The following is a 13,002-nucleotide window of genomic DNA, read 5'->3' on the forward strand; positions in this document are numbered from 1 at the left end:
TAACCAATTGCCCCACATCATTGCTATTGCCATCCCTTTCAACTGCATCTTTAAGATGTATGTAGTCATCAACACATAGTTTTGCTTGATGAAATCTTAGGTAGTTCAGTCTCTCCGCTTCTATCTTGGCTTACATATCAACCAAAAACTGTGACAATAGTGCCTTGCATCGTAGTATGTGATCATCTTCATCCTTTCTTACCATCAGGCGATACGCATAAAAACCATTTGCAGAAACTTTCTTGGACATACTTGTGATGCCGCCTGTTTCCTTAGGAATTGTGATGCCGTAGCCGTCCTCACCATATGGGAACATCAAAGGATATTGCAGAGCATCGTAGGACCTGTGTGTCTCAGAGATTCTTTGAAGCTGGCTGCTTCTCAGCTCAATAACAATATCTCTGTTCTTGAACTCTTGCCCAACTATTACTATAGCAACTTCTTCATGAGCTGGTGCATTGAATCTTCTCAGAGGTGGTTTAAAAATTTGCTCCGGAGCAAATGCTCGTTTGCGAAGCAGCACCGATGTAAATTTGCACGTGTGAACGCAACTGGGTTTAATTAGCTCCAGAGCAAATGCTCGCTTACGGGGGGAGTGGCCTCGTTCCGCATCAGTGGAGTCCATACGGGTACTTGCAAACATGCATCCTGGGTATTTTGTGCTTGAAAACATGGCGAGTAACAACAATAACAGCACATGCGAAAAGAACGAATATAGGGGTGTAAACTGGGGCGATGACTAAACTTCAGCCCTAATATCAATTTGGGCTGACGGGACCACCCAAGCCCAATTAGAAGGTAAAAGGGAGGAATAAAGCAGTTTTTCACAATATAGGTGAGAATATGCGTCCCCAAGGTTTTCACCACAATGGCGATCAGTGCCGCCAGAAAATTAAAGGCCTCAGGCAAGAATACAAAATAAATAACTGATAACAACAAGGAAGTTAACCAGTTAAGGAAGAAAAACGTGCAAATTTCACGATCGACTGAATGACATCCTAGGACATCGACCATCCAGAGTGCCGCACCGCCTCGTCGCCATTGGCGCTTCCATCAGCTCTCCGTCCCCCGGCCAGAGCACGCGACCCCAGTCGACTTTGACGAGGGGGCCAGCGACAAGGACGAAGCCCGGCCGTGCACCCCGTGCACCCCCGCTCCCAGTACGAGTGTAGACGATTTAAGTGGTGAAGACAGCGCTCACGATAATAATGAGGATCAAGAAAGCAGTGATCTCAGCTTCGGGAAAAGGTCTACCTCAAAGCCAGGAAAAAAAAGAAAATCAAGGTTTGACCAGTTCCAAAAATGTATGGAGGAGACGTTCGAGAAGTTTGCAGAGAGCCAGAGAACAAATATGAAGGTACAGACACGCACGCACACAAATAGCGGTGTGTGTGTGCGTGTGTATACATGTGTATATAAATGATTTAAAATGATTTGTCATTTATGATCTTCTTTCAGCTCTTCATTGAGAATGAAAATAAAAAGATGGCTCTGGAAAAAGAGAAGGAAATGGAGAGATGGAGGGAAGAAATGGCATGGGAGGAACAGAAAAGGAAAGCGGAGAGAGAGGCAGATGAGAAGAGACGAAGAGAAGAGACGGAAGCAAATGACCGGAGGAGGAGAGAAGATCAGGAACACCACATTCGCCTGATGTCCATGCTTCTGCAGTTCCAAAATCCTGGCAGTCATGCTAGTACCAGTGCAGGTGGCTACGAACAGTCACAAAATAATCTTCCAATGAGTGCATTGGATATTTCAGAACATTCTGTGAACCACGATTTGTAGACCCTGTTGCCATTTTGTATTTGTGTATACTGTATATATATATATATATATATATTACAGTATGTATATATTCTGTGTATACATATGTGTATATAGCAGTATTCTTTTTCTGATTGCAAGTCAATAGTACGTGTTCATATTTGAGTGATAATCTTAGAATTTACATATTAGAATGTGTAGATGTTTTGAAGATTTCTGTGCCAAATAAAGGTTTGTTCTCCAATGCCAAATCACAATTCTTTTCATATATGCTCTCTCTCTAGAGATTAAAGGTTTAAAGCATAAAAGAAACATTGAAATATCTTGTGCATTTTTCAAAAAGTTTTATTTAGTGTAGCAACACTTTTTGTTTTTGTAAAAGCAGTGACACATACGTTTGTCTAGCTTATTGGATACATACAAGTAATCACGTCAATACAATTTAGGCATTTAAATGCACTAGTAGGGGCCTGCCATATGGCTGCTGCACATGTTGGTCTTTGGTCATCTCTCGTTTCATCAGTGGTCTCGTCATTTTCACAACTTGCCACCATCCATTCGTTGTCAAAATGTTCTCCCCATTTTTCGCACAAATTGTGAAGTGTACAACATGCTGCAACTATGTTATTGAGGTTCACCAGGTGTGTTTCCTGTGTTTTGAGCAGAATCCTCCATCGGCCTTTCAACCTGCCAAATGCATTTTCCACAACCATTCTTGCCTTGCTATGTTTATAGTTGAATTCTTTTTGAGGTTGTGTCAGTCTACCATTGTCTGAAAAAGGCTTCATGAGCCACGTAGATAAGGGATATGCTGCATCACCCAACAGCACCAATGGTACTGGCACTCCACCAATATCCCGCTTATCTCCCCAAAACAATGAGCCAGATGTTCTGTTTTAATATAAGGGAGAGTTTGCAAATACTCGTGCGTCATGTACACTACCTGGCCAGCCAATAAAAATTTCTATAAATCGATAGCTGCTATCGACAACTGCTTGCATAATAGAATAATATCCTTTTCTGTTGTAGTAGTCAGTATGACAATTGTGTGGTCGAATAATAGGAATGTGTGTACAATCGACTGCACCCAGAACTTGAGGTAAGCCCCAGCGCTGTTCAAAATTTCGAACATTTACAACCATGGATGGGCGAAGCTTCTCGCACACATATCCGAATGTTTCCTTGCTCATTCTGAAGTTAGATATCCAGTCTGAATGAGTGAACGAATTGTTGACAACTGTGTCCCACCAAACAGAACTGCGTGTCTTCATCCAAGTGGTTTTCTCGGCGTTTGGTGACGCCATGGCGACCGTCCACATAGCCACGAACGCCGCAAAGTCGTCCACTTGTTGCTGAATAAATCGAAGGATACGTTGTTTTTGTGCTCTTCTGTATTTCAGGAATCTTTCTTTTCTCTCTCTCCTGCGGCGTCTGATAATCGACCACATTGTTGATTTCTCTGGAGAGGAAGCCATTTTTGTCACAAAGAAGAAGGCGGGGAAAAGGAACTTTAGGCACGCGCATGTTCTACTTCCGCATTCCTGTCGTTTTGCTCCGCTGCAGTAACTGCCGTGTGAACGCAGGTGGGGCTGCACCGATGCAGACACGCTCAGCGGCTTTGTACGTGTGAACGCTCCACACAATTTGCTGCGGTGCAAAATATATCGCAACAAAATACATCGGTGCAGCGCCGGAGCAAATGTGTCCCGTGTGAACAGCCCTAGTGAGAGAAAGGAATAAGTGGAAGGAGATGACTTCAATAAAAATATCTTAACTTACATAACAGTGACAACAGAGTCCAATAATTGCGAATCCCTTGCTAACTAAGATGATATGGTACGCACAATTCAAAACAACTTTAACTCAATTTTTCATTCATGAAATATGTCTATGAGTCTGGAAATGTTCAATATTATTAACTGATAAAAAATGTGGAAAGGTAAAATGATTGTCCTGACTGAAACGAAACTAAAATATTGAGTTTTTGCTGACTAAAAGTAGATGAATAAATTTGTTCTGTTGGATAAAAATAAATGCTCGACTCATAGTCAACTAAAACTTGACAAAATAAAACGGAATGAGGCTGACTACATATGATTTAAAAATATAAGCGTGATTGGGATAAAAACTGACACCATGTAAAAACGGCTGATTAAAATTAACACTAATTCCAACATATTTAATGTATTTATAAATGCACAGAAATTACTTTAAAAGGTCTTTAAAATGGAACAAAATGGCTTATTTCCAACTCATGCCTGGCTGCACGAAATTGTAAACATAGTAAAAATATTATGGTAATAAATAAAATGGTACAGAGTAGTATTTGAACCTGTGATGATAAAACTCATGTTGGATACACGCTTCGGATGGTCTGTGAAATTAAGCAACTGGCATTAAAAACACAGTAAAAGAGCTCACGTTGGCCTGCAATCCGCCTCATTTATTCGGTATTTAATTAAACAAATACATTTTTCTCAAGAAAAAAAATGGTTTCTGGCTAGACTAAACCCGTCTAGTTTAGTATAATACAGTGAGTCAGAGCACTGGCTCATTTGTCTACTCATTTCAATTCCGTAGGTAAACTAACAATTTGTCATTTTTGCCGAAATATAAACCACGTAAATACAATGCAATGCGGCATTGCCGTAACCGCCTGAACGCAGGCCATATGCGCAGTGTTGCTAAATTGCTGTGTTGTTTTTAGTTCACCATTGTTTCTTCGTGTAGAAAAAAACCCCATTGTTGATGAAAAACTTACATCACTGCCTTCATTAACCAAATCCACAAGGTCAAGGTCATTAGATTTCATTAGTGTACATAAAGCAGCTTTAAATTGGTGGTCTGGTCTTTATTAAATTGACTACATCTACAATGTCAGTCATAACCTCATTTAATTCAGAGGAAAGGTGTCTTGATGCCAGCCTCATTCCCCTGATCATTTTGGGCGATTTTAATAGAGCACATCTTAACCGTGAACTTCCCAGATATAAGCAGCACATCGACTGTTTCACCAGAGAAGGCAACATTCTAGACCACTGCTATACAACAATCAAAAATGCATACCGATCGGTCGCCCGTGCAGCATTGGGTCTTTCTGACCACAATTTAATCCACTTAATACCTACATACAGACAGAAACTCAAATGTGTTGAACCGGTTGTTAAGACTGTGAAAAATGGACAGATGAAGCAAAGCTAGCTCTACAAGAATGCTTAGACTGCACTGATTGGGGCGTCTTTGAAACTTCAACGGGCACACTGGATGAATACACAGACACTGTAACATCATACATCAGTTTCTGTGAGGACATGTGTGTACCAACGAAGTCCTTCCGCTCCTTCAACAATAACAAGCCATGGTTTACTCCCAAACTCAGGCAACTCAGGAAAGAGAAAGAGGCCGCATTTAGAAGTGGAGATCGGGCACTGTACGAACAAGGTCTTTCTTTCCTTGTCTCCCACCGTCATCACCGTGAAGCCAAGCACGATGTACACTTTGTCATACTTCCTTGTCTTAGCTTTTGGGAGACTTTCCTTAGTCTCTTTATCTCCGTCTCTCTCCGCCTGACTTATCATCCCTGTTAAATATTTTTTCATTGTGTCATTTGAGGGTTTGCTACACTTCCTACTCATACTCTGTGCCGTGTGCAAAGCGCGCATGCTCAGTGCAAACAAAACCCCTTCACTTCAGTACGCACACTCTGCCAATGAGTGCCACTGCACCCTTATGTAGTGGACGTGCAATTGCACTTTATTCTCGCACACAAAAAAATACAAAAGCATGTTCCCCGATGTGAAACGCGCCCTCCTGGGGGGTGCGCCCCACGATTTGAGAAGCACTGCTTTAAGGCAACAGGAAAAGTCACACTGATTTGCAAGTCATGTATGTAATTTGTTGTGAGTTTATGCATTGTGTTGATTTTGTTCTTTGAACAAGGTTATGTTCATGCACGGTTCATTTTGTATACCAGTAAAAAAGATGTCAATGTCTTGAATTTGAAAAAAAAAATCAAATTTTATCTTTCACTAAAGAGGGGTTCGGTACCTCCAAAAAGGTTAAGAACCATTGCCATAGACCTAATACTCCTTGCATGTTCTCTGCCGCTACCAACTGCTGTCGTGGATATGCAATTACACCTTATTCTATTTTCTTTGGTCAAATAACGCATGTTCCCCAGGGTCACACGCGCCCCCTGGCATCTCACTGCTTTAAACAGATTGACGCGAATGCTAATGCTAACTAGCGTTCTGATCTTATCAAATTGACAGCATCTCCATGGCCATACAAACATTTAATATGTCAGTTGACAGAGAAGAGTTTGGCCTTCTCCTGTTGGCTGAACAAACTGCAGTGGCCGAGCTCATTAGCTTCCATATAAATAAGAGAAAAAAATACAAAGACGGTCGGTTTTACGTGTAAAACGAGGCGTTTATTAAAATAATCTCCGTTAGCACCTTGGCGTGGAACGCGGCGGCCGGAATGACCGACAAAGCTTTTCAAAATAAACGGCCATTACCGCTCGTTCCAACGGCGTTTCAAAAGCGATTCGGTGGCTTTTAATTTTAAAGGTGCACATATGTGTTGTGATCATATCCGCTTGCCATACTGAAATGCTTGACTGTTTGACTTCACCCATGGCAACGGAAAATAACACAAAGCAGGCTTTCGGTTCTCGCAGACTGGAAGATGGACATACTCAGAGACAAATTAGTTTTTATCAACGATATTGACTCATTCACGTCTAAATGTATTGCTAAGGTAAAGACTTCAGACATGAGTAATCAACACTTGAAATGTGTGTCGTAAAATGTGTTTCTAATTCTATATTGTTGACAGTGTCTTTTCAAACATACTCTTGAAGCTGGTGGCTCGTCTGAAAAAGAGGGTCGGACATTTAAATCAAGCGACTCTGAGTCACAAAATTACAAGGTCGTCGGAACGAGTTCAGATGTTTCAGAAGTTATCAGACCCTATGTGTTGAAAGCATACATTGTAAGTACCAACAAAAGTTAATCATAAAACAATAAACAAACTACCTCTTATACTATTTGTTTGGAAGCGACCCAGTAGGGAAGACCTTCTACAAAAACTGATGGAATGTGACATCATCATCTACAACATTACTGGGTATCCTGAGCAGGTAGATGAAGCCCGCTGGGCAGTTACAGGTAGGCAAACAGGAGGATGGATGGATGAATGGAAAGACAGACAGACAGATAAAACATAATTATACTGTACACATACATGCATACATAAATTCCTGTGGTAGCTGAACCGGGGTTAGACAGTTTTCGGATGGTGCCATATCAGACCGTCGCGTTGTAGCATCGTGCATGCTGGGGACTTAAAAAACAGCAGATTTGGCATGAGAGAAATTGTATGTGAGATGGTCTTTTCCTGACTCTTGTCAGTGAGCCATGGAGAGGTTAATCAGTGTGATATTTTCAGATGTTGAAATGGGCATAAAAAACATGTTCACATCAATTTCTGTGCTGATCACCATTTTATGTACAGGTACAATGATTTTCAATAAACAGACTGTATCTGGTTCCTCCTCCGACTCCCACCAAGGCATGTGAAGACAGAGGGGGCTATGGCTATATAACTGAGTAGAAAGAGGCGTTTTCAGAATAGCTACAGTAGGTATTTACTGATTTCAGCTAAACAAATTGATAACATTGAAATTGCAAGCTACCATAATTTTCCTGATCGATAAATACATAATAATTTTTTTTAATGGAAATTGGGCCATCCCGGCCAGGTCTTACCCTTCAGAAAAATATTAGCAGTGTTTCCTAATCTTCGCTAGCTACTTGCTGGGAAAAATGTGGTTTAAAGTTTAAATACGTAGTTCACAATCCATTTAATTGACTGAAATCATTTATAGTGTCTGAGAAAAAAATTAAGAAACATGGACTCTTACCAGATGAAAATGAATCAAAGAGAAGAGCTACTGGTTCCTCTGTGGACAACTGAGCTCTCCTTCTCATATTTTCTGCTTATTTGTTTGTATCATCAAAGAGTTGCCTTAAGCGGATAGTGTTTTGGAATTCTAATACGTGTTGTGATTGGCCAAGGACAAGGCATGATGATGCAGCAGTGGAAGGAGTGTCAAGTTAAGTAGATATCACAATTTAACCAAAAAATATGCCATGTGGCTCATGAAATGCAATTGGTACACCAGATTGCACAGCTCTAAGCAAAGTTGAACACATTTTTACAATAGCTGTTTTCTGTTTTGTTTATTTGCAGCTCTTTACGATAATAAAACACATTTTCAACGACCAAAGTGTTTTATCCTGATCTCTACAGTGATGACTTGGGCATGCAGTGAGGCAGTCAGTTCTGTAAGTATTTTGTAAAGAGTTCTTCTGTCTGCTGTTTGTATAATAGCGAAGAAATTAACTGCACCTGAACACACCGAGCTATCAAACTCCCAAAGGTTGCAGATGGCACTGCTGTCCTCTGCTTCAGCAAAGGTGGTGTCTGCATACGGGTATCGACAAGAAGGGACTGGTGCTCTCATGTGGCCAACACAATCATGAGCTGAACATGCTTAAGACTGTAGCCCAACTGCCACCGTGTCAACCGTCAAAACCGTCATGGAAATGACGGGTCTTTCAGGAGACACCTTTATCAAATCAGTCTGGTTTGGTGCTGTCACCAAGAACAAAAAAATAAAAAAAGCAAAGCAATGGACAGTTAGGACTGCGGATAAGATCAGTGTTCCAGCCTACCCAACCTTGAGGATTTGCATGAACTCAGACAAAGGCAGAAACAATTCACTCCTTATTGTTCTTAACATCTATAAAAATGGGTCGACGCTTTACAACCAAAGGAAAATACGTGTCCCATGGTGACAACAGTTAAGAATCATTGTTATAGTAGTTTTGAAGCATGGTCCGCGGACCACCAGAACAACAACGTGTTTATGCTTCAGTCATTGCATGAAAGTGTGATTTAATTTGGTTAGAACAGTGATTCCCAACCAGCGTGCCAGGGCACATTAGTGTGCTATGAGAGCTGTAATAGTGTGCCATTGGAAATGATCACATTTCACTTAATTGGTGAGAAAAATATTTATTCATAACAAAGAATGTATTTCCCCCTTTATCTATGACAGCAACTTATACTGACAGAAAGAACAAATAATTATCTTCTATGACAGTGGTCCCCACCCACGCGGCCCATTTGGTACCGGGCCGCACAGAGACAGACCAAGATTTGTTTTTGTTTTTGCTAATGATCAGTCAACCACCTCTCACATGAACACCACCACCACCATCTGCCCCCTTGATTACCTTCCAAAGGGATAAATAGGACTGGGTTATTATATGATCAAGAGTCATTATAGTCCGTAACAAGCTGTAAGCATATTTAAGCTAATCGGAGTCCCCATTCTAACATTGGTTTGCAAGTTGAAATATATAGAATCCGCTCATAAATGAAAGAAGCAGTACACAGAAAGTAATAGTAATAATTCAAACAAACGTACCACTAAACGTGCAGCTGATACGCAGCCCTTACTTCCAAAGATAAAGCTTTTGGACAAGAGAAGAGTCTGCGCTGCATGGTATGTCGTCAAATTGTGGTAAACTGTTCTTGGCCATTATGAACAGCAGTCTTCTGCACCTGATTAATCAGAATTGCTCTAATGCTGCTTCAGAGCGGGCTGATGATCTTATCATCTGCATGAGGTATATTGCAGCCAGGAGAACTGGAAAACAGGCAGGCTGGTGGCCTTCCAGGCCCCGAGCTGGACATGACTTGCCTTAAAGGATAATGGCTCTAAGTCAGGGGTGTCAAACTCATTTTTTGTCGTGGGCCACTTCGGAGTTACGGTTTCCCTGGGATGGCCGGTGCAAAATCTCAAAGTTATTTGTTATCCATGACAATTGAACAGTTTGGTTCGGATTTCAGCAAGAATCATGCTAGTTGACATACAGGATTTGCTCCCGTGTGTGACGTATAATGAAGTGGGGGGCCAGAATCTGGCCCCCGGGCCTTGAATTTGACACCTGTGCTCTAAGCTAATGATGGTTAAATGAGAACAGCTGTTTGCCATTGTGATGTGCTACAATTTCCATATGATCTAATTCATCAACTAATTGCAACTGCTGTGACTAGTTGATGATTAAAAACCTGGAGGAGCCAAGAACCCTTTGATTCTTTGGAAAATGATGAATTATACATTAAATGACTGCTATAAGTTCACTGAACACCAAAATGTATATTTTTTCAAATATTCAATGCTTGAATCCTAATTTAGGATTAGGGCCTAATTTGACCCTTTGGGACTTAAGGGTCGTAATTGAGTAGCAGAATTTATAAGGGCCAAATTTGACTTTGTGGGTTCTCCAGGGTTAAAATCATCGTTTGTGTCACCCTACTGTGAGAATTGTTATTGCATAGCCTACATGGAATTGGTTGGTGCATTCAACTATGTTATTCACATATCATGCATAAAATTTGCCAAAGAATGCAGAAAATGAAACCTGAATTTGAAATTTTGGAAAGGTTTGTGCATGCATGTGTGCGTGTGTATGTATGCTAAGTCTAGTGTGTTTGCACTTGCCTTTTTGTTTTACGTCTTGCCATAATTAGATAAGAAATTTATTTCCCTTTTATTTTCTGACATAGGATGAGCTGGAGCTCCCGTTCACTGATGATGATTTCAGAAGAAGAAAAGCTCATCCAAATTTTCAAAAACACCTTGAACTGGAGAAAATGGTTGGCAAAATGGGCAAGATAGTGCGTTTCAAACATCTTTAATGCATTTTCCCCTTTTGCTTTGGAATCACTAGATACAAACACGATAGTGGATCCACAATATGTGGTTGATAATCGAACGACAGCTGTTATAAGAAAGCTATTTTTCATCAGATGCTTTGTGAACAGTTAGATGCCCCTGCACACAGAACCATAAAAATATATATTCCCACTTATTCAAATGTCTGGTTTCTGTAGTATGAAAAAAAATGAGACTAAGATAAATAATTTCAAAACGTTTTTCAACCGTCATGTGACAACCTATAAAACTATTGGGGGGAAAAAAACATATTTTCAATTTGTGAAGTAAAAAAAAAAGTGCAGTGAGAAAATGTTTATATGATTGTGTTCAGAATTTACCAATCACATCATTGTCTGACACAAAGCTGCACTGTCCCAGCGCCATTGTGCCACCAAAATGCTACCAACGAGGCCAGTACACCTTGCATAAATAAATACGACAGAGTCAATATAATAGTTGTTTAAAAAAAAAAATAAAAATCCGTGCGTCCAAGTTTACATTTACCTATCCTCACTGATTTCTCCTTTTCTGGTCCATTAAGGAAGGATCGGTACTACTTGCACCACACCACAGGCTAGCATCGGATGGCTAGCCAATGTGGCAAAGCATGGTGCGGAATTGCTCCAAAGTCAATAATCATCACCTCCAAGGCGGCAAATAAAGTGTGTTGTAAAGTATTATTCTCATGAAGGGGTGACGGGGAATAATACACTTTGAAAAGACTAACAAATTGCTAATGACACGTGACACAATTGTGAAACTGTGTGAGTATGTGCTTGGGTTATTGAGCACACTCTGGCTCCCTATTTATTTATTTATTTTTTAATCTTTGCTCATGTTTCCATGCAACCTTGGTTAAATCAAATTATTGTTTGTCTCCTCAAAAGTTGTGTTGACTGTGCTTTGAGATTCATAGTTCTGTGCGTTCAACGGTGACACTAAAACACCTGTCCAACTGAGCAGTAAACAATCGTGTTTTTGAAAGCAGCGAGTGCTGAATTCATGTCAGAGTTCGTCATGGTTTGCTCAGGGTCACAAATGCTCGCCTGACGTTCATCTGTAGTTTGCTTGATAAGCAGCATCAGAGTAGCAGTATCGCTAAAATCATTTCGATATCTATCCCTATTTGGCACTCATTTCCTTCAATTGAACGGGAAGTGGAATTTGGGGATTATGAACACTCCCATACAACAGTGTTAGCACACAACCTTCAAGTTTTTGCTCCCAAGTTAAAAACTTTTTTAATCATCTCAATTGTTAATTTTTGCTTCCCTGTCAAAAACATGTAGTTTTAGAATTGAGTTGTATAGGTTGTACTGTAAGTCACATGATGGAAAAATAGTTTAAGTGTTTCATCTTGGTCTCATATTTTTGTAGAACAAAACTTTGAACAGGGGACTTTGTAGATCCACTTTAGGGCCTTCCCATACTCACATGCATTATCGTTCAAACCTTTTCTTTAATTTGTATTCCTCACAATTAAGCCCTGTGAATTGTTTTCATGACAACCGCTTAAATATAGCATAAACCTGCTTTTACTGTCTTTAGGACAGAGGATTGTTTTCCACATATGTTGTGGTGTCAGGACTTCAGTATGGAATGGGAGAGCAGGTCTTCCATCTCTTTTTCAAGGTAAGTCTTCATAATTTCTTGAATATTCTTGCAAAAAAAATAATTTGCAATTGATACCTTAAAAGCATTGCCTGCTTAGCATGCACATCACCTAACATTTCGGCCCTATCATCCTTTCCCTCCCTCATATCACGCTACTCCGTATACTGCTAATCCATTCCGGAATCAAACAAAATACAGCCCCCCACCCCCCGCCCCCACCTGAATCGGCTGTGTATGCCATGACGTTAATTTATTAACTCTACAGTCATCAAATGTATTGGATGTCAAATTTGGTGCCATTTTCATCAATGTTCGGTCCTTACCAGGACTAGCCTATGGACAGTTTGGTGAAGTTATCCTACTTTAAAAACATACAGTGCAAAATTAAGAGTCAATAAAAATTAATAAATAACGAAATCTGTCAATGCAAATAATGAAAACGGCCATATTTTCCGGACTACAGGGCACACCAAAAAGTCTTCTGTTTTCTTAAAAGCTCACCGCGCGCCTTAAAATCCGGTGCGCCTTGTGTATGGTCATGACGGTAATACGTCAACACCAAAATGGCTCCTTGCTGGACATATGCTATAACTTGCTGTTGGTTTAGTGAACTGTGTCGCTGCTTTATTAAATATGTTTTTGTTGCAGCTCTGAAAAAAAGGAGAGCTGTGGTGTTTTTTTTTTAAACACACACTTTATTAATGGTTTTCACAGTCTCAACAAAAACAGGTATGTCTTTGTCTGTCTCCGTGCCTTCTTCCGTTTGACTCGAGAGCTGTTCCTGACTGCCTCCAAAAAACGTAAATTAACGATTCTTTTAATGAAACTAC

General features: G+C 40.3%; 1 protein-coding gene across 3 annotated transcripts in view; it reads left to right on the plus strand.

Moving 5' to 3' along the window:
- Positions 1-5,799: 5,799 nt before the first annotated feature.
- The window catches only part of ak7b (adenylate kinase 7b), a 65,672-nt gene continuing 58,469 nt past the window's right edge, over positions 5,800-13,002 (plus strand). Inside the window, exons 1-6 of one of the 3 annotated variants that reach the window (XM_052085741.1) lie at positions 5,800-6,525; positions 6,604-6,759; positions 6,827-6,935; positions 8,020-8,114; positions 10,408-10,518; positions 12,107-12,190. In XM_052085741.1, coding sequence (XP_051941701.1) covers positions 6,454-6,525; positions 6,604-6,759; positions 6,827-6,935; positions 8,020-8,114; positions 10,408-10,518; positions 12,107-12,190 — 627 coding nt within the window. In that variant the 5' untranslated portion in view covers positions 5,800-6,453. The remainder of the gene's footprint in view (positions 6,526-6,603; positions 6,760-6,826; positions 6,936-8,019; positions 8,115-10,407; positions 10,519-12,106; positions 12,191-13,002) is intronic. The other 2 variants (XM_052085742.1, XM_052085743.1) reach the window with 2 other exon arrangements.

The sequence above is a fragment of the Hippocampus zosterae genome, chromosome 14, assembly GCF_025434085.1.
Source record: "Hippocampus zosterae strain Florida chromosome 14, ASM2543408v3, whole genome shotgun sequence".
Classification (NCBI taxonomy): Eukaryota; Metazoa; Chordata; class Actinopteri; order Syngnathiformes; family Syngnathidae; genus Hippocampus; species Hippocampus zosterae.